Source organism: Aptenodytes patagonicus, chromosome 5 (genome assembly GCF_965638725.1).
Source record: "Aptenodytes patagonicus chromosome 5, bAptPat1.pri.cur, whole genome shotgun sequence".
Lineage (NCBI taxonomy): Eukaryota > Metazoa > Chordata > Aves > Sphenisciformes > Spheniscidae > Aptenodytes > Aptenodytes patagonicus.
This window is the reverse complement of record NC_134953.1, coordinates 16,569,186-16,590,445: the sequence shown is the minus strand read 5'-3', so window position 1 is coordinate 16,590,445 and position 21,260 is coordinate 16,569,186. Positions and strand designations below refer to the sequence as shown.

The 21,260-nt window shown below is 53.9% G+C and overlaps 1 protein-coding gene across 3 annotated transcripts; it reads right to left on the bottom strand.

Annotated features, from left to right (window-relative positions):
• Positions 1–3,062: 3,062 nt before the first annotated feature.
• Positions 3,063–15,365, bottom strand: CPN1 (carboxypeptidase N subunit 1). 3 transcript variants are annotated; one of them, XM_076338827.1, is made up of 9 exons: positions 15,035–15,365; positions 11,875–12,071; positions 11,037–11,192; positions 10,366–10,548; positions 8,703–8,814; positions 7,808–7,947; positions 7,423–7,522; positions 5,225–5,343; positions 3,063–3,330 (listed from the first exon to the last, which is right to left on the bottom strand). In XM_076338827.1, exons 1-9 carry the CDS (start codon positions 15,255–15,257, stop codon positions 3,199–3,201), a joined length of 1,362 nt encoding a protein of 453 aa, XP_076194942.1. In that variant the 5' UTR covers positions 15,258–15,365; the 3' UTR covers positions 3,063–3,198. The 3 variants fall into 3 exon arrangements, with proteins under 3 accessions (XP_076194942.1, XP_076194943.1, XP_076194944.1); XM_076338828.1 differs by lacking the exon at positions 15,035–15,365 and adding an exon at positions 13,142–13,204; XM_076338829.1 differs by lacking the exon at positions 7,423–7,522 and having other exon boundaries at positions 3,264–3,330.
• Between the last annotated feature and the right edge of the window lie 5,895 nt (positions 15,366–21,260).

The window sequence follows — 21,260 nt, the reverse complement described above, 5'->3', positions numbered from 1 at the left end:
ACCAACCCACCTCTGCTGACAGCCCCAGCAAAGCTGCCTCACTCTTCTTTGAGTTCAGCTATTTGTATTTTCCCGTTTTCTGCCTCCTTTATGGCAGCCACAGAAACCAGCATGCATTGCATGCACAGAGTTCCATCCGCCCTCGCCACTGGGGTTCCTGCTCATCCCAAGATCCCTACAGTCTTGCTTGTAGGCCTTTTGGTTCATCCTTCAGGGCCTGGCTTCACTTTGTTTACATGTTTCTCCAGTGTCTGCGTACAGTTCTGGTCCCCTCATCTCAGAAAGGGTAGAAAGGAATGGAGGAAGGTTCAGAGACAGGCAGTAAGGATGCTCAGAGGTATGGGAACAGACACAACCGTGTAGGCTGGGACTCTTCAGCTTGGAAGAAGGACTTAGGGTGGAGGAAGAGATCTACAAAATCATGAGTGGCCCAGAAAGGATGGGGAGCATCAGCTATTCACTGTGTCTTCTGACACAAACCTGTCAACTGCTTTTGCCTTGACTGGAGCCTCAAAAGAATGTGAAACCACTGCGCTGTAAATGTTATATCCAAAGGTTTAGCGCCGTTTTTAGCCCACGCTTCTTGCAACACTGGGGGCTAAGTTCATGGCAAGCCTTTGAGAGGCGTGCTTAAGAGAGTGCTGCCTCGGAAACATTTTGTAACCGTGTTTTCACGTGGAGAGCTCGGCCATGGCCAAGTGGAGCTTTACCAAACTGTTCAACACAAAAATATTCAGAGCTGGGAGGAGAATGAGCTGGACAAACCCCAGCCCAGAGAGGGAGAGTCCTCCAGAAGGTTGTATCTCGTAGGAACCCTCTTGTAGGGGAAAAAGCTTGTGACTGAGACTCTAATTTTGCTGCTGCACTGCCAACCCCACAGCAGCCTGCGAGGGTGAGTGACGTGGCCTCCTTGGCTGGCTGGCCTGTTCTAGAGAAGAAATCCCCCTCTGACTCTGCCCTGGAAAGTAAGGGGAATTGAGATGGTCCTACATTTTCTAGGACCACAAGAGGGCAACATGAGAGCACCCTTCAGCCAGCAGGCTCAGCAAGGCGACCCGTGACACTGCTGGGATGCGGGTGGCACGGGCAGCTGTGTGCAGGCTGTGAGCATCACCCTGTCCAGGGACTGCCCAGCTGAATTAGCCAACTGAAGGCTGCTCCCTGGGAGCCCTTTCCTTGCTCTCAGCTTCATAGACACCCTCAGGGGTGAGCGGTTAGTTCAGCCAGCTGAGCTAGCGCCGTGGTTGGGGGCAGCAGTATCTTCCCGCACATGGGTCAGACACTTGGTGACAAGCAGACCCTTCTGCATGCTGCATGGGGCCAGGCTGTGGGATGCAGGATGGCCTCCCTCATCCTGCCTGCACGTCCACCAGGAAATCTTTTGGGTGAATGTGCACTGACATGTTGCTTCAAACAGGAGGGTCCAGCATCTGGAGTGATGCTGCTGGGCTTGGCCAGGGGAAGAGGTGTTAAACCACACAGGAGTTTGAACATCTCAGCCTCACCGTCCTTTTTCCACTTCCTTCTGCCACCAAAAGATAAAAAAAATTAAGAGAATCTGAATTCAGTTTTGGTTGTGAATGTGGAACTGGCCAGTGTCTCCAGCCCACACTGGCCTCTGCAGACTGAAATCACTCATAGCCATGGTTAAGTGCACTACCATTCCTGGCACTTTTTTTCAATAGCCTGTATAAATACCCTGTGAGGGACAGTTTGCTCTGCCTTTCCAAGAACAGGCATGACAGAGAAACAGCTTCTGTTAGCAGGCAGAGCTACAAGAGTGTGTGTGTGCTGCTAAGGCTGAAAATGCCATTAGCATCTTGTAGCAGAGACAGAGGAGGAGGCGATGGTGAGGGATGAAGTGCAGAATATTGCCTGTGCGGTAGGGTGGTAGAGGTTGCTCACAAGAGACGAAGAGATGTTTGCAAAAGAGGAGGAGCAAAGGGATGTCTGGGGGACACTTTTTGGACAGGCTTGAGACATGGAGAGAGCCAGTGCAATGGAGGGCTGTATGGGGGAGACTGAGATAACCAACCAAGAAAAAAGAAGTTGCTGGGGCACATGGGTGGGACCGTTTATCTCTCTGGAGCTATTTATTTTCTATGAAGAATGCTAGAAAGGTTTTGCCTGCTTAAGATATTTTTACCATGGAAGTAACCAGCTTTGTTTCTACTCTTGCTTCCACTCCAAACCTGCCCACACAGCCTAAGCAGCATTTTAAGGCTCAGCCTGTAGTACCCCACCTCACTGAACTACGGACCATGTCTTCCCTAACCCAATTACAACTCACATGGCTTGTGCTGTACCTGCACAGCACACTGCTGGCATCAAGCATCCGCACTTCCCTGTTGCACATTGACAGGACCAAGTTTCAGGGTATTTGTCTCAAAGGAACACTGTCTTGCACTCCTACTCATCACCAGTTGTCAGACCTCACCTAGTTACTCTTGTGCTCAGACTAATAGTTTGTGTTGGCTAGAGCAGACCCTTCAGCGAACCATCTGGTTTGGGTCTGAAGACATAAGGAGACGGGATAATCCTTGGCTTTTGCCAGCATGTATCGTTTCAGCCTGTCTGACTGCAAATAATCCAAACCAGCTACCAGAAAGTCCCATCTGCACATCAAGGTAAATGTGCTGCATTCCTACTTGTGGTGTTGCCAACCAGCTATAGCTGTGCTACGCATGGGACAAACTGTTCAGAGCTGGTCACATCACTGACTGTTTTAAAACTGACCTCCCCCTAACTTCAGGGCCTACAGGCAGCAACCGTCCTTACCTGAGGGAGAAGCATGGCACTCGCCCCCGGAGGACTAGTGCCAGGATTCACGTGCCCAGCTTGTGAGTGCAGCAGTCAAAGACCAGGGCCTGGATTCATCCTCCCTGGTATGCACTAGTGTCTGGGCATCTCACGTGGGCTGTAGCAACTGAGTCCAGGAGTAAAGGGAGCAGAGCTCGCCGAGATGGAGCGAGTGCAGGAGAAGAGCTCAGCAGCTACAGACACACTGCCCGGGTAATCGCTGCCCAGGCACGTTTTGAATGACTTCACGATTTGCTCGGGGATTAAATACTTCCTTGTTTAATAACCTAATAATTTGGGCTAGTTTCATGCTGGACTGTTGGAAAGTTCACTGGCTGGAGTCATCAGCCAGTCCTCGTATAAATGGCTTCCCCCAGCTCTCAGCCAAGTGAGCTGTCCTCATCTTTGCGTTCCCCGGCGGGTGGCTCTTGGCACTACCTTCTTCTGAAGGGCTTTGTTGTTTGTACGTGTGCCTGAGGCTTTACGCTCCGGGGGCTTCCTCACCACATCTTGTTTGAGCTGGAAATGCACCTGGAGAAAGAACAAAAATAACTGTGTAACACCATGTGTGTGCTCTGCTGGCTCAGGGGTCTGCAGGACCTGCCTCTGCCGCTAGCCTTTGAAGCTGTCTCGGACCAAGACAAGCAGTAAGGGGCCTCAGCCAGTGTTACGATACAATGGGAACGCAGTTCTTAAACCAGCTGGAAACATTTTTTTTTTTCCCTGTGGAAAATATTGTACCAACAATCAGCTACATTTCTTATGCAGAGAATTGCTCCTGTGGCAATACAATGTCCTAGGATGGTTTGGAAGATGAGCTGTGAAGGGCAAGGGACTGAGCTATGCTCTTTCTTCATCTTTTCTCACCAGAGAGTAGAGAAATAGCATTGCTTTGCATCTCTGTGAATATTTAATACACAGGATGGTTTAGGACAGACAGTCCTTTTTCAATTGCATCTCGTTAGCTGAATCCTGCTTAATCAGTCTTTCAGCAACCAGTGCTTCCAGTAGATCCAGGCAAAAAAATTCCAGAAAAGAAACCTCCATCCACTACAGCCATGCAAGCAGGTACAAGAGGGAGAAGGGGACACGGAGCGTGCAGGGGACAGCATCAGATAAACGGGGAATGGGGAGGCCATACAGAAAGGTGAAACTGGAATGGGGCTGTGTGGGCTTCCTGGGGGAGGGATGGGGTGAACAGTGGGTACGGGAGGTGCTGCAGGGGCAGAGGGAAATGGGGACAGGAGGGCTGCTGTGAGGGGAGATCTGCAAAGATCAGACCATCAGGGAACAAATCAGTCTTCTACAGCAACATGGTAAAAGGAAAATCTATTTTAAAAAGGAAAGCCAAAGAGCTGGGTGCTTAACCTAGCAAAACAAAGGCTAGGACTGGGCTTGACAGCTCTCTATAAATACATCAGGGAATAAATACCAGGGAAGAAGAGGAGCTATTTAAAGCACAACACTGGCATAAGAACAAATAAGGATAAACTGACCATAAATAAATTTAGGACGAAAATTAGAAGGTTTCTAATCCTGAGAAAAGAGCAGCTCTGGAAGAACTTCAGAGGCTGGGTAGGGTGGGATGAAGAGACGGAGGGTGGGAGAACCACCGCAGTGTATTTACGGCAGAGCCTGACTAGTGTACATGCAATGAAGCAAATGATGTGCCAGGATGCCACAGCCAGCGGGTTCTTGCCGGTCCTTAGAGGAGGCTGCATCTGCAGTCCCACCATGTTCACAAGGCAACAGCAGGGGCAGGAATCACCACCCACTGCTTTTATAACCAATTTCTAGTTGTCCAGCCTGCCCTCAGAAAGGCGCTGTAGGGGCTGCACTGGTGTCAAGAGCACTTCAGCTCCCAAAGGTGCTTGGCTGTTCTTTGTTGGCACCCAGCTCCCATCTGTCTTGGGTGCTCTTGGCAGAAAGAAAGGCAGACTTCAGCCTCTTGCTAGGAGTCTGATAACGTGTTTGGTCCCAGGCAGGACACAGATGATAGCAGAGCACTGAAACCCACAGAGCCGGGGGGAATAATGGAGCCTCAGGAAACAGACGCTGTCTCCACATGATCACGTCCTGGAGAGTGGGGAGGATGGAGGCAGAGCTAAAGAGCAACAGCCCCAGCCAGCCAGGGGCTCTCCCCACCGCCAAGAGACAGAGGGACACAGGAGCTGGCATGGCAGCCCAGGGCAGCTGCAAGCCCTCAGTAAGGAATCGAGAGGCACATGGCATTGCCTTCACCCTGTCCCTCTCTGTGAGCTGTGGGGAACCCTGTGTCTGCCAAAGCAGACAGCCTGTAGCCGCTGGCAATGCTCTACATCCCATCTCCTTTCTCTACTGCTCACTAGACATCCCCCGCTGCATTTCGTTCTCCCTGGGGTGAAGACATTTTAAGAGACCCTCGTGACTATGCAGCCTGACTCACCAGTGAAGGTGCAGCTGGGCCCACTGTTGTTGTCACTGTCTGGGGCTGGTACCCCTCTGCAGAGGCTGTGACAGTGTAAGTGCCAGGCAGCAGCAGCCGGAAATAATCCCCCATATCACCTGGAACACAAGGTGGGAAGAGAAAGCACTCAGGATGCACAGGGAGCAGAGCAAAAGATAATCCAGTAGGTCTTGCTGAGTGTACTTCCTCAAGGATGTGTAGCCTTCAAAACCCAGGCAATTTTTGGCCTTCCTTCCAAATCTGCTGGCTACTGCAAGGCTGGATTCACATTGGTAGACTGCAAGTGATGTCTCATTAGTGCCACAGAGTAGAGGTCAGTCTGCAAGTAAATGTCAAATGAAAAGGGACGGTACAGCAGCATTGGCTGTGCCTGCGCAGGGAGGCTGCAAATCTGAGCGCTCGCCAGTCAGATGACAGCAGACCTAAGGGCAATCACAGCTCCAGTCTGACTCCTTATGCATAACGCAATCTCTAATTCCTGTCATATACAATTTTGCCACGTTTGGGTTATCAGCAGGGTTTTAATTGCTCATCAGCTCATCTGCTCCCTGATTCTCCCTGCATAAGGAAGCCCCAGGAGCACTTTGACGGACTGTGTACTGGTGTGATTAGGGACAGGGGACAGCCAACAGTGAGGCAGCAGCACAGTATGGATTACTTTGACAATTTGAGTATATTCCCATCTATAGAACTGGATGGGTTTTGCAAATTTGAGTATCATTACAGGTAGCCTGTGTTATTTTGGCTTAGGTGGGGCTAATTGGTACGAGTGAGACACACGAGTCAGGGGCTTCCAAGGGAAAACAGGGAGGGTGGTCGGCAGGTCAAACGGAATAGTTTTCTCCCTCTGTTCAGTCCCAGAGAGGCTGCACTTGGATACCATGTCCAGTTTTGGTGCCCCCAGATCAAAAGAGATGTGGGAGAACCAGAGCCCCTGACCCACAGGGAGAGCTCAGGCCCCACAAGAAGAGCTGGGGGAGCCGGGCGGGCTCAGCCTGGCTGGGAGGAGGCGGAGGGGGATCTGCTCACACCCGGCAGCTACTTGAAGGGCAGCTACAAAGGTGATGGGGCCAAACTCCTCTGAGCAGTGCCAGGCAATACAAGGAGGGGCAGCGGCCACAGATGGCAGCTTGGGAGCTTCAGGGTGGATCAGGGAGCACAGCTTCACCATGAAGGTGGTGCAGCCCTGGCACAGGACAGCAGAGAGGCTGTGAAATCTCCATCCTTGGGGGTCAGTGAGAATCGGCTGGAGGGAGCGATGGCTGATCAGAGCCAACGTTGGGGACAGTCCTGCTCCAAGCAGGAGGTTGGACAGGAGACCCCAGAGGGCCCTTTGCAGCCAGCGCCTCTGCGATTCTGTGATCACACACTCCCCTTCGGTGATTTCATAGTCTGACCTCTGAAGAGCTGGAATATCGGCTATTTTCTGCAGCCAGTCTGTAATGTCTGGGCCGGTTGGAGAAGGGTGTTTATGAAAAGGAGGTTAAAATCGTCCAGCAAAGGAGAAACCACCACAACTTGGATAAACTAAAGCGGCACTTCATTCTCAGTCTAAACTTGTCTGGCTTGAACTTTCAGTCTTTTGTCTTGTTCTGCCATCGTGTCCTTTGCTATCAGCTATTTCAGCTCTGTGTAGATACTTAGACGCTTGAGTAGATTAGCGTTTGTGGGAGCGTTCCTTCATCCAGCAGCACATGGCAGGTCTCTGCAGACCTTGGCTACTTCTGTGGCTCTTTCCCAAGCCACTTCCAGTCTTCCCAAGCCATTTCCTGGTCTGAGATGCAGACACCAGAATAGTGTCTAGTAATAGGCACAGTGCTATTGCCACAGCCCTTCCCCAACCCATCCCGTCCTGAGGTTTCTCATCTATCCCTTCACCTCAGTCTTCTGTTTGGTTATGTACAAATGTATTTTCTCCTCTCTCTCAGATAAAATAGGAGCTGACTTTCTGAAGTCCTTTACAATAAGGTTTGATTCCAGTTCTCACCTCTTTCTTTCCTAAGCCCTCCCTGGTCCAGGATGCACAGGCACATGTCTCACAGCTAGTGTTTTTGGGAAGCAAACTATGCTGGCCACACATATTATAGCCTCGCCTGCTAACGTCCTCCCACATACCCAGATAGCCTCCGAGAGGCTGTATCCAAAAGGGACAGCATGCAATGGGACCGACAACCCACCAGAGGTGATATCATGGCTGATTCCCTGGACAGAAATCACTGCTCCTGCAATGCCGTTGTTGTTCTCATCTGACACCATCCCTTTGATGCCCTGGTGAACCTGCAGGGAGGGAGACAGTCTGCTGGGTCAAGGACCCTCCTTTGCTCAAGAGGGTATTGCCGAGCACTGGAGGAGGGCAGAGCTCTGGGGACAACCCCACCTTTCCCCCATACGCTTGGCAGAGCCAGTCTAGGACACAACAGCCTCCCCAAAGGCTACCAACTAGAGCGCCCAGCAAGCTCCATGACCACCTCCCTTCCACCCCTAGTGCCTACTGGTCCCCTACCATCAGGCCCCATGGGGGCCTGCAGGAGAAGGGTGTAGGTCCCAGGACTGCCCCCTTACCTCTTCAATGAAAGCAACAAGGGCCTCCCGGTTGGCCATCCACTGCCGCTCCAGGTCCTCCTCGGGGGGGAACTTATTGCAGCTCAGCTCCAGGGTGATTTCAAAGCAGTTGGTGTAGAGGTAATTGAAGTCCTGCATGCCTGGAAGAGAAGAAGAGCCTGTGGCCAGGGGAATGCAAAGCCCCCTTCCCTCCCCACTCCCGTGTCCCAGGCATCCTGGCCCGTGTCTATCTTCTGCCAGAACCGTCTTGCTCTCCCTCTTCGCTCCGCAAGTGTAGCCTCCTCCCGCCATACAGCACAACTAGAGCCTTCTTCCCCCGTGCAGCCCCATCCCCTTGTGGCTGCCCAACTCCCTCCTTCAGCCAGATCATTCACCACTCTGCCTTCAGAAGCTCAGGAAGGTTTGGTACTGCAGGGGCTGTAGGTCCCCTTCCAGTTGCTCTCCATCTTTTTTCTAGCCTAATTTGCTGATTTTCAGTTTCTTCATTATGCCTTTCTTAATCAGATTTTTCAGGAGCCAGCAGCTACAAGAAATGTCTTCCCTTTGGTCACAGTTTTGGGTCTTGATGGAGTAGGCCGTAGCATTTTCAAATACACTAACAGATTAATGCTTCCTTCATCCAGCAGCACATGGCAGGTCTCTGCAGACCTTGGCTACTTCTGTGGCTCTTTCCCAAGCCACTTCCAGTCTTCCCAAGCCATTTCCTGGTCTGAGATGCAGACACCAGAATAGTGTCTAGTAATAGGCACAGTGCTATAGGCACAGTGCTATTGCCACAGTGCTATTGCCACAGCCCTTCCCCAACCCATCCCGTCCTGAGGTTTCTCATCTATCCCTTCACCTCTCTTCAGCTCAACACCTTGCTGCGGGTGATGCTCACCGGCCCAGCCCCTACCTTTGCTGAGCGAGTACCAGGATGCCCCATTCGTGATACCATCGGCAAAGTAGTCTCCGCAGTTCCAGCCACGGTGCATCCAGCCGTGGGCATATGAGTAGGTCTTGGCCAGCTAGGAAAACAGCAGCCATCGGTCACCGCTCCAGCACCGTGCGGCTCGGGACCCTGCCCAGCTCTAGGCGAAACACTCCCCCTCCTGCACAGGCTTCACTGGGGAGCATGGGAGGGAAGTCAGACAGGAGACAGCTCCTGCATTTTACTGCCATGAAATACAACTTGAGGTGGCCAGGACCTCTATGAAATGTAGGCAGATGAAGGCAGAGGAGGAAGAGCAGAAATCTGGCAAGCTGGAGGCTTGCTGATGGCACAGGTGGCTCCTGTCCTGCTCCCACTGAGACGAGAGGGAGCAGAGGGCACTGGGCCCATGCAGGGGCACCCAGCCCCATCAGTGCTGACCCACACTCAGCAAATGGCACTAACAGGGGGAGAAGATATGCAAGGAAAACTAACCAGTATCTGTCCTGATGCAAATACCATATATATCAGGGGAATTTGTATTAGGAAAGAGTTTGAGCAACTTCTGGTTCTGCCAACTGCTTGTTTATTGCCCTTATTAAGATTACTGCTTATTTTTAGACATGAAGGCAGGGCTGAAATTGGGACGCTGCATCCAAAGCCTGTCCTTTGTGTAAGACACAGTTTAAGAGAGACCGTTGTTTGCATTTTCTAATACAAACTCTGTATCTTTGTATTATGGTTCAAATGCTGGTGTAATCTCATTCTGTCAGCAGGAAAATAGTTACTTCACTACATTTCTGACTTCTGAGGCTATGTGGGTATCATTAGCCTACGCCCCAGACTGCAGCCTCTCTACATCTGGGTCCGAGCGCAGCCCTGATCCCAGCAGGTCCTGGCAAGCCCCTGCACAGCTTCTGCTTCCAGAGAAGGCTGAACTCCAGCTCAGACTTATTTTTCTCATTAACTGTTCTAATGCAGACTTGCTTTTTCTTGTGCTGGGTATTTCCTAATGGAAGCAGTGACTGAAGGCACTGTTTTCTGGGACATTTTAACAATGGAGAAAAACCACAGGCTTCAGCTAGCGCTAGCAGGATCAGCAGCACATACTGATACATTCCCTGACGTATCACCTATGATACATAGAGCACCTACGCTCCTGGTGCTCTTTTCGTTGTATTCCTTATTCTTCGCCATCCGCAAGCCCCTGCTGGGCGCCTGCCTCCCTTATGCTGCTCTCAGCAGACCTCCAGCCAGACCCTGCCACCTCTCTAGGAAAAAACCCCATATACATGCTACCATGGCGAAGCAAAGCTGGGGGCAGGCTCTAGAAGAGCCGGGTGGTACTGAAGACACTGGTGATACGGGGGTTATGGCAAACCCAAGCACGGCACAGACAAGGAAGGGGCTCCTGAGGGTTAAGACTGGCCTGTCTGTGTGGTGGGACCGGCTTACGATGGGACTGTCCTGACCTGGCTCATGAGCCGGTGGCTGGCAGAAATGCTGTAGTCTGCTAACTGTTATTTCCAACACGTTTCCTGGCTCGGCTCTTGCATGAGGCAGTGACCCAGAGACTCCCAGCCAGCTCTCGCACGCTGCACCCTGCCAGGTCTGCGGGAATGCCCTCGCCTGCCTGGGCCATACTCACCTTCTGAAACAACTTGTCGTCAGGGGTAGGCGTGTTGACCGTGCGCCGGTGGCTCCTGAACCGCTGGTCCTGAGACTTGTCATAGGGGTAATTTGCCACCACCGCTCCACCGTGCAGATTGGCTGAGAGCACAAAGTTGTAGCTGCTGATCCACTGGATCACAGCCAAAGTCTCTGGCTCCACCTGTGAGGAGAAGAGGGCCAGGGACAGGGAGAAGAGCTCAGCCACCTCTGGGCCAGCTGCTGCTCCATGCCAGGCTGCAGCATGATCGGTCACGTCAGACCCTGCCCCACAATTTGCCTGCTTCTGCCCTTGCAGCTTCCTTCGTTCTCCACGACTCACCCTGGTGCACAGAGCTGCCTCCTCTGGTGCATACCCTGCTACAGCTCTCGCAGCACAGCCCCAAAACCCGAGGGACACACACTGATCGGCATGTGCCACTTCCTCTGCCCTGTGCATTGCAAGCTCCTCCCCAAACTGGCCGTGATGCTGGCCTCTCTTCCTGGCAGAGGTGCAAGCTGTGATACGGGGCAGGATTACATCGTTTCTCTGCATGCAGGAGGCATGGGGAAGGAGACAAGCACTGTGCGAGCCAAAGGACAGTATATTTGCCTGGGTGCTGAGCCACTCTAAGAGGATGCTGTAGCCCTCGCAGCATCCCAGACCGGTACCTGGCTTTTCCAGTTGTCGGGCAGTGGGATGTGGTGATTTGGCCCGCTGATTTCCCCGCTGTAGTACATGAACGTGTTGAGATCAGGGAAGTTGCGGTTTAAGTCCACTCCATTGGCGTTGTTCCTCCCTGTCAAGTACCCGTTGCTGTCCGGGCCCTGCGGGGCAAAGGTGCATCACGGGGGTGAGTACAGGGTGGGCGCAGGCAGGCTGGGTGTCAGAGTGGCAGGGACCGGCCGTCCTAACGGTGCTTCGGTGCCTTTGAGTTGCAACACGTGTGTTATTGCTGGCAGGAGAATAAAGAGTATTGGTACTGACAGGGAAAGTCAATAACAATATCTTCATTTTCCAGGGTCACAGAGAAAGGCACAAGCCAAATAAACAATTTGTCTCAACTGAAAGAGCCACAAATAAAATATCTCCCCGAGGTCTAGTGGTACAATGGAATGGGTGAGGTTTGGAGGGGGGACTAGAGGGCTTCCCCCCTGCCCCATCCCTCATGTCCCTGACTGCTCATGACAGTGGCAGTCAGCTGCCACTTGCCCAGCCTGAGGCAGGGGATTTGCAGCAGCCCTCCTGCGACAAATAACTTCTGGGGAGGGTAAGGCAGGTGTAGGAAGCCTCCTCCATCACCTGCCAGCACCACCTGGGGCAGGATACACAGCGTGAACCCTTGGCACAGAAGGTGAGGACCAGCAACACCAGTTGAGGGGGACAAATTTGGCAGGGCATGGAGAGGAAAGATGCCCCCTCCCCATAGGCGCAGTGAAGGGGATCTCACAGGGATTTGAAGGGCTTTCTGCCCCTCCCCAGCTGGAGGAGGCGATAGCTGCCTGGTACCTGCTTGGCAGCCACTTCGTACCCGTCGGGGTTCATGGAGGGCATGATGTGGATGCGTGTGTCGTGGATGAGGCGGGTGATCCGCTCGTTGCCCCGGCGGTACTCCTCGCACAGGAACTCGGAGAGCTGCAGCAGCAGCTCACGGCCCAGCACCTCGTTCCCATGCATGTTGCCCACATACTTGAACTCCGGCTCCACTGGAGAGAGCAAGAGAGTGACACCATCAGCCGGGGCTGGGACAGCGGGGGGAAGAGTCGATTCCTACTGCAGGGAGCCTGGCCAAGCTCCCTGACCCCCAATAAATGGTGTGAAATGGCCCTTTCCCTTGGAAAATGCAAACTTCAGTGAGGGAGAGTGGCACGGTTCTCATATGGGCTCCCCTCTGTTTTGCCACAGCATCCCTGGGAGCAGCCCAGGCTCTCCACCGGGTTGCTGCTTGCCTTCAGAGCGCACAGGAGGATGTATTTGCAGGTGGTTTGGTCTCGGGCTGGGGAGAGGCAGCACAGAGGGACCGGGGAGCACTGGCAGGATTGCTGCCGTCCCGAGCCCTGGGGTGCCAGGGCCTCCCAGCTCTGCGGTGGGTGGCAGTGGAGGGGACAGGCCATTTCTTCCATCTCTGCCCTTCATGGGTTGCTCTCAGTGCCTCCCACCAGCATGGCACATTCCTGGCTCTGCATGCTTTAAGGAGCTTTTCATTACTCTGCAGGACAAAATCAATCCCTGGCTTGGAGCAAGCTGTGCTCTTTCACTGGAAGGGCATGGCTGCCTCTGTCTGCTCCTTGTCAGCCTGGAGAAACCCTCAGCAGCGGAGTTGACTACGGATCAAACTGTCCCTTGGGCAGCTCCAGTATAAGCAAAGAGGTCTCTTCTCACTGACTTTTCTAAAATGAGGTCTCAAAATATAGATTTAGAGACTGCAGGCAGACAGTGCCCGGAGCAGGACTCGCTGCTTTGCTGAAGGAGAGGCAGCACACTTGAGGGACAGGTAACACTATCCCAGAGGGTCTTTTAAAGCAGCTACTTGTGAGAGAATAAATGTCCCATTGCAGGCTGGAGTCAGCACTGGTAGGATGAGAGACACCAGGGGAATCCAGTTACAAGGGTAGCCCGACTTTCACATGAAAGGGTCAGGACAAAACAGGGTGCCATTACAAATGTCAGGTTGCCAGAGCTCCCATTGCACCATGAGTTTTCCAGCCACCAGCAGTAATCAGACTCGCAGTGGCAGCACGCAGCCCTGCTGCCACACATGGTGTCATGAGAATACCTGGGGCAAAAGGCACTGCAGCCTCACGCATCAGACATCTGCTGCTTCCAAAATCCCCCACACTTTTGTTGTGCAGGGAGGAGACACCGCATCTGGACATGTTGAAGACAGATTCTAAAAAAAAAATTCTAATTTTGGCAAAAGATTTTGCTTTTCCGTATCTTTGGATCGCTATGCCTCAGTGCAGGACACCGCAGGTGGGCAACATGTTTTGACCTGGTTAGATTTCAGGAGACATGAGAACTCAGTTAATTAGGTAATCCAGTTATTAAAACTATAAAAATGTCCTGGAGATATGTGCAGCCTTTATTTAAAAAAACAAGGTCTCAGCAGGGATTCTCCTTCTCTGCTTTGTTCAAGTCTGCAGCAGGACTTGTCAGCCTTTTTCGATATGCAGACCCCTAAACATTATCCATGTGGACACATAAGCCCTAATTACTGTACGTAAGCCCACTAACTCTAGGCTTGCTTTTCAGACTTACTTTCCGTGGCCTTCAAAGGAGTGCACAGATTCCTGAAGTCCTCATGCTATAAGCTGAAAGTGCCCGCCTGAGGGTGGCCCATGCTACAAGCAGGGCCACAGGTCCATTCTGCCTGCCTGGGGCAGGGGAGATCTCGGTCACCTCGTACGTCCCTTCCAGCTGCTCTCTGGTGGTTCTGCAAGTCTAAAATCCAGTGGTGCATTGCCAGTGCCCTTTGCTCGCTCCTTGCTTTGAATCAGCCCCCAATGTGCTGTGGAGGTGCCCGAGGTGTCCTCAGCGCCGTGCAGGTTTCCCTGTACCAAATGGGGCTGCCACGGAGGCAGTCAGGGTGGGAAGCCTCCCATCCCACTTCCCAACACCCCTGAATGTGATGCTCTGGGCTGCAGGAGGGGAGCAGTGTGCCTCACGGTGGCTCTGCCCCTGGTGCAGTGTGTCCTTGGGCGAGCCACCACCAGGTGTGGGGTGCCGTGGGATTTGGGGGGGGCTGCTCTGCTGGGGGGGTGCTGGTATGGGTCCCTCTCACCCCTGCAGCGCTCCCGGCAGTTTTCCATGTGACTAGGCTGCTTGGACTTGTCAGCCCCTGCATTTAACCACACCAGCCAGGATTTGAAAAGCCAAAAGATCCTGCAAAAAGTAGGCTGAGCCCTGCCTGCATCTGTGGCCCAGGGGCACAAAGTGGGGAAGCGAGGGAGCTCTGTGTGCACACCCCCAGCCCGGAGAGCTGTCTTAGTCCCCTCAGCCCCCCAGAGGCACCTGGCTGCCAGCAAGGTCTGGCTCGGCAGTGTCTCCGTGCCGCACAGGCAGCAGCTCAAGGGGCCATTGCTGCCAAGGCTCCGCAGGCCACGTGGCAGCAGGTAGAGATCCCCGAAACCTGCCTGTCTCAGGGGCTGCACAGCCCACGGGGCTGGTGGGGCTGCGAGAGCGCAGTGCCTGCTCTGCTGGGGTCCCTCGCTCACTGCCCCCCTTGCTTCGGGGTCTGGAGGAGGAAGGGCTGAACTCTTCCCTCCTGCCACTATCCAGCAGCAAAGCGTGGAGGGTGGGTGCTCCTCTTCCCTGCCTGCACAACGCTGTTTTGGGAGGGAGAGGGTGGCAGGGCAGGTGGGGTGCTGGGATGGACTCGCCTGGGTTCTCGTGTTAGCCTGCACTGAAAAATCAGAGCTCCGTCCAAAGTACGCACCTGGGCTACGCTGCAGCTCATGCAAGCACAGCGTGTGCATGCGGGTTCTGCATGCGCGTCCCTGGGCTGGCTGTGGGGTCCCTGCCGGCACCGCCTGACACCCGGGCACCTCTGGGAGTCCTGCCTGGAAAGGGAGATGCCCCCCACCCCGTGCCCTGATGGTGCCGCGTGGTAGGGAGCGTGGCGACGAAGCCCATCCTCTCCAAACCGCTGTCCCCGTCCCCCCGTACTTACGGGGCTCGTGGATGCCCGGGGAGTCGCTGAACTCCAGCACGTAGAGGTGTCGGCCCTCGACGCTGCGGCCGATGCTGTAGATGCGGGTGACGTAGGGGCACTGGCTCTGCACGCGGAACAGGGCCTGCACCATCTCCTCGTAGCGATGGTGGAGGAAGCTGAGGGCGGCCGCCACCTCGAGCAGGAGCAGGGCTCCCACGAGGGGCCGCAGCCACCGAGCCATCCTCCCGCGGCGCTGAGCGCCCAGACCAGCTCCGAGCCCCCCGGCTCCCTCCCTGCCGGGAGCTTAAAGTGCAAACTCCAACCAGCTCTTTCCAGTTTCCGAGTGCCAGCCCCCTGCACCTGCGGGCGGGGGGCGGCGGGGGGCGGCGGGAGCGGGGCGCGCCGGGGCCCCGCGGCGCAGGAATGCTCCCCCCCGCCCGCCCGCCCGGCGCGGCCGCCGGCGAGCCCGCTCTCCGCCGTCGGAGAAGTTTCCCCTCGCTCCAGCTCACTTATTAACCGGACAGTAAACAGGCCCCCGCAGCCCCTGGCTGTCACTGCAGAAGAAGCGCAGGGCTGGAAAACTGGCTGCGGAGGGCGTCGGGGCTGCCAAGCGCACGGCAAGCGGCGGGGCGGGGGAGAGGAGAGGGGGGCGGCGGGCGGGGGGGATGCCCGTCGCCGAGCCCTTCCGTGGGGCGAGAGCCGCGCGGGGTGGGGATGGCGCCAGGGCGGCCCCGGTGCCCGCACGGCTGCCGCAGCCCTGCCCGGCCCCTGCCTGCCCGGCGCGGGCAGCTCCCGCCGCTCCCCCCCGGGGCCCGGCCGCCAGCTCGGAGCCGCGACTGCTCTCCTGCCCCATCTCCTGGGGAAGCAGAGGGAGACATCGCCGCAGGCTCTGCGGCTCTGCCGGCCCCTCTGCCCCGGCCCCTGCTCACCCGGCAGTCCCGCTGCTCCCGGAACAGAGACGGGGACCGCATCGCCCTCCCCACAGCTGCCTACCCAAGCAGCCCAGCTAGGAAGTCGCGGGGGGAGGACAGGGCAACGTGGGGTCTGCTGTGGGAGTTGTCTGCTGAGCAGGTACCAGCAAGGAGAGCTCTGCTCGGAGGTCTGGTATCGCCCCGCTGTGCACTGGAGGTGGGCGTGATAATGCTCTCCGACAGGCACCGGGCAACGGGCAGCAGCAGGGAGCTCGACAGCCCAAAGGCAGATGAAAATGCCCTGCTGGCTGTTAATAAACAGAGTTGCAGACCGTTTCTGGATTTGGGGGAAGCTGGTTCCTCTCCACCCCTCTGCCACATGCACCCTTGCCCCAGTGGGCAGCAGTCACCTCAGGGTCCCTGTGCTCTGCCCACGGACGGGCGCAGCTGCGGGAGGCAGCCTTGCTTTGCAGCCTTACCCCGTGGGGCTAAAACTCCAGCAGCTTAGTGGCTCTGGCTGAGATCTTCATTAGGACATCCCTCACACAGAGCCCACATGTGAGTACAAACAGCCAAAAGATTTACTGTCACGCCTGGACACGTCAGGAGAAAGGCTCCCTTTGCTAACGTAGGCGTGCCATACTGCTCTGTCCAGGCCACCCTGGAAGGGAGCTCCTCCTGCCATCAGCAACGGGCTTCTCGGGACACTCAGAGCCATGCTAAACATCTGCCTTCCCTTCAACCCTGAGGTGGATCCACACTGCATTGCTCTAACCCCTGTGACAAGGGTTGCTCTAGCTGCCTCTTTTTTTGCCCCAGCAAAGCATCTTCTACCAGTGCTACCCAGCACCACTGCTTTCCTACCCGTCCTCCACATGCGCTGGGGTCGCCGACCACCTTTCTGCCTCAGTTTCCCAGGAAGAGCAGTGGTAAAACCAAGGAGCCCCTGTTTATAGCCTCTAACGCAAACAGTGCAGGCTGGTGGGCAAAGCACACAGCCTGTCTGCTCCCGGCTTGGCTTACTCAGACTTTCCCACTTCCAACTTTCTTCTGCCACAGCCCCACCATACTGGTCCTTTTTCTCCTTGTCCCTGTGCCTTCTTAGTCTCCTGCCCCATCTGCACAGTGTCTTCCTCTCAATTATGGCCCCTTTAAAAAAAAAGGGGGGGGTGTAAAAGTCCTGTTTTTGAACAAATATCTTTTGAAGACATGACCAGAAAAAGAATATTATCCATATATAAAGATAGGAGTAACCACATTAATACCTTCTCCCAGTTAAGCTCCATCCCGCCACATCCCCGCTTGTCAGTCAGTCTCAGAGCAACACACATTCAGGCGCGGGAATGGCATTGCACCCATCTTTAATCAGGTAACAAGAAACGGTGCTGGAGGTGCCAGCTTCTCCCAGCACTTGTGGGAAACCACAGAAAAGTAGCTGAGGCGGTGGCAGGGCATCGTGAGCATGGGTATGACGAGCATGGGTATGGCAGGGCAGCTCGTATCGCTACAGCAAGCCATGTCTGGTGGTATTTTGTGGAGCTGGCAGCTCACGCAGCGGTGGGAAATGCCCTCGCCTTCTTGACATCGCCGCTCCCAGGGCTGCTGGGTTCCCGTGGAGCTGCTCTCTCCCCAGCTTTCAGCAACCAAGGCAATGCGAAGGAGGTGGGCAGGTTTCCAGTGCTAGCCGGTGTTACTTGGCAGCCAGAGAGTGCTAGGCAGGGCTATAGTAAAATAGCACAAACCCCACGTTTGGTCTGTCTCCCCCTTCCCCTTTCCCTTCCCAGGCTGTTTCCAGTGGCCTGCGACAGCAGTGGGAGAGTTGGAGCTGCAGTGCTGCCAAGGGACGCATGAGAAAAGCACTCACTTTCCTATGGAGACAAGCAACACTGATGTGAGAAACAATAGAAAAAAAAGAAATGCCAGACCGTTAGATCCTAAAAAGGAGCCATGAGCAAAATCTGGGGTGGGCGGAGAACGCATCTCACGCACTACTAGGTCTGGAGAATTAGTCAGCGTTATCTGTAGCATAGGGATGAAGGCAGCCTGTTATCAGGCAGCAGGTTTAAATCAAACAAAAGGAAATAGTTTTGCACACAAGGCACAATGAATTACCTCGTCAAAGCTGAAAGTTAAATGAGTGCAAAAGAGGACAGGATGAATTCATAGAGAACTGGGGCATCCACAGCTATTAATTATGCAGATCCAGAAGCAATCACTTGATCACAAATTTCCTACACCCCTGATGGCTAGAAGAGAAGGATCATGCCCTTTCCCTGAATCCTCACCCACCGTGCAGCTGGAGACAAGCGCCAATGCGCTGCCTGTCTGATCTGACCTAGCGTGGCTCTTATTACGTTCTAGGAAAACCACATGCTAATGAAACTTTAAGCCAGTAAGTTCAGACGTGTTAAAAAACACTGATGAAAGCAGAAACAAACAATTTAGAACATTAGCTCTTAGAAACAGCACAGGAAGTAAACAAAGACTTAATTTGGAAAATGCGGCTAATACATCTGGGATGGATCATCCACTCCCCCCCCCAGATGTTCAAAGATGGCGAGACCTTGAGGCAGTGGGAGAAAGAGGGTGAGCAGGAACATGCCATGCCACAGCATCGGGAGTGAGAGCAATGTGAATGCGAGCCCCGTCCTCCCGCATCGCTCCGTGGCTGAGGGTCCCAGGCAGCCAGGAGCTGATCCTTCCGGAGCTGGCCGTGGAAAGACTCCACCTGGTGTGTTTGTTTTAATCCTGGCCATATTGTTACCAGAGGAAGATTTGAAAATTCGAGGAAAATTCAAGCTAAGAGCCATAAGAATGAGCAAACTAGGGAGAGCGTGCGCTGAAAGAAACATGATGAGCCGTGACAAGTATGTTTGCCTTGGCGGAGCTACAGCTGTGGCTGCACGCAGAGGCCCACAGCGGCATGGCCCCACAAACGAGGGGCACAGGCCCCCCGTCCTTCACCTGTTTTGGGGGGGTTGCAGTGCCAGCATGATGCCAGTGGTGCTGCCTGGGGGAGGGAGAGGGAAAATGAGGACAGAGCACTGCAGCCATCCGGTGCATGGCAGGGGAGAACAAACTGCTTTGGGGAGGTCAGAGTGAAGCTAAAGCAAGGAAAGATGGGGTTTGGGCACTAGCAGCCTTCCTGGGAGCGAGGCCACCCGTGTGAGGTGCCCGGAGCCTGGGAAGGACCACAGTGCCTTTCCTTGCCAGGAGAGGATGCTGCCCATCCACTGGGAACTTCAGATCTGACCCAGGAGAACAGCGGGGAACTGGCAAGAGAGGAAATGCCATCTCGGGACTTTTCCATGTTCAGTGCCAGAAGCTCCATTCCACTATTGGCAAGTTCCCATCTTCTGGAAAACAGTGTGAAAACTTTTCTGGCATCAGTTCAGAAGTCTTTATTGCGATAAGGATACAGAGATTTGTGCGTGCATCGAAACAAAGATCCATTTTATCAGGGCTGAGTCGCAAAAAGAAAGCGCATGGCCTGGGTGGCAGGGACTGTTGTTGTTGATGTGTCCCCCCCAGCCCCTCCTGAACAGGCTGTTGAGCCCCGTGACACAGCCGGCAGCCCCGCAGAGCCTGCATGTGCCCCCTGGCACAGAGCACGGGAAGAACTGGGACGGACGAGGAGGGAGCATGTGTCCAGTTGAGAGCTGCTCTTGGAGAAGTGGAGGCTCCACTGTGCTTTGCTGTAGGGCCAGAGAAGTCAGCTGTAGCCCGTGCACAGAGGAGAGCTGGCTGTGTCAGGGAGGAGAGCGAAGGGTACTTAGAGCCTGTGGTGGGGACTAGTTGTTTTCTGCAAGAGATGAGCATGCTGCAGGCACCCAGGCTTTCTCCTCTGACCCCCGAAAATCTCAGCCTTACTGATAGTTTTGCCTCACACCTGACACTTGGGTGAACACGAGAGAGCTCATGGAAGTCATCAGGACCAGAGAGACCAAATTGCTCCCGCACCCTGCAAAGCTATCAAATCCCCCTGCAAGGAACCTTCCCAAAAACGGACCACTCAACATTTGAACCCAAACCAGAGACACTCATCCCACCTTGCTGCAGCACACCTCAGGGCTTCCTGTGGCAAAACGGGAGAGACCAAGGTCTGGCGTCTCGGCAGCCCAGCAGAGCTGATCAGTGAATAAATATTTGCAAGACAAGAACATGTGGTGTTAAAAGATGCTTTAACCCAGAAGAACAAAACTGTACAGGAGCCAGCGGCTGGAAATTAAAGCCAGAAACTATCAAATTGGAAATAAGGCACAGATAATTATCAGTGAGGCAGATCAACTGCATTAACAAGAGAAGTGATACCGTATTATTACTGGAATATTTGGAAATTCCCCCCACTATCGTTAATGGTCTCCACATACACATTGGGTGGCTCTGGAACAAACATTTGAGCTGAATACAGCTGAGTCAGATGCAGCACAGAAGCAAAGAAATAAACGTTTGTTAAACTTGAACTCTTTGACCAAGGATTTTGAGTAGCCTCTATGGATAACGTCCTGCAATAGGGAGAAATGGGGAGAAAAAAATCATATGCTTTTCTGGGAAGGTTGAAGTACAGCCAGTGATATGCAAGGCTCTCACCCTGATAGGATGCCTTCAGTCAACCAATTCCTGAAACCTCAGCCTGCTCAAGTAATTTTTAAATGGCATGTCTGGTGTCACCTTAGAAATTCTAGTTCTGGAGAGATTGACTCATAAATGTGGCCTAAAATTCATAAAACAAAACCCAAACCAAAAAAACAAGAGAAGGAAGACAGGAGGGAGTAAGTGAAGATACCAGCTGATCACCCGGCTCCAGAATCAAGAGCTAACAATATTAATACTATGGGACTTGCAATAAAGATACAAAACATTGCTAAAGCTCTTCTCCCAGGTTCTGTATGTGACCTTTTCCTTTGGCATAAACCCTTAGCAGGGACCAGAAGAGCAGGCTGGCACAGGCTTTCTCTTCACACCAGCTTCCACATGAAGTTTCTGCATCAATTTCTGAAATGTCCCAATGGATCTGCCAGTTCCAGCACCACAGACGCAACTAAGCAGCTGCCAGATCCCCAAGGAGGTCTCAGGAGAGGAATGACCATTCAGCAGGTTTCTACACTGTTCATGGGGAGGAAGGATGCACCACCTCATGCGGGGAGCTTCTTCAGGGCACCTGCTCTGCTGCAAAGACTCTGTATGCAAGGAAGATAGCACAGATTGAGGTGTGTTGCAGGTGGGGCTGACTGGGGAGCTGAAGCAGCTCTGATCACACGCTCCTCCTGCATGCCTTCCAGCCGTGACCAAAAACTACCGTTAGTCTCTCATCTACCTATCTTTGCTGAAAA

Excerpts from the sequence above, each read along its gene's own strand:
- CPN1 (XM_076338827.1), bottom strand. The coding sequence starts at position 15,257 with ATGGCTCGGTGGCTGCGGCCCCTCGTGGGAGCCCTGCTCCTGCTCGAG. Across the intron at positions 12,072-15,034 it reads CCCGGGCATCCACGAGCCCC|TGGAGCCGGAGTTCAAGTAT; the intron begins GTAAGTACGGGG and ends TGCTCTCTCCAG. Across the intron at positions 11,193-11,874 it reads ACGAAGTGGCTGCCAAGCAG|GGCCCGGACAGCAACGGGTA; the intron begins GTACCAGGCAGC and ends TTTGCCCCGCAG.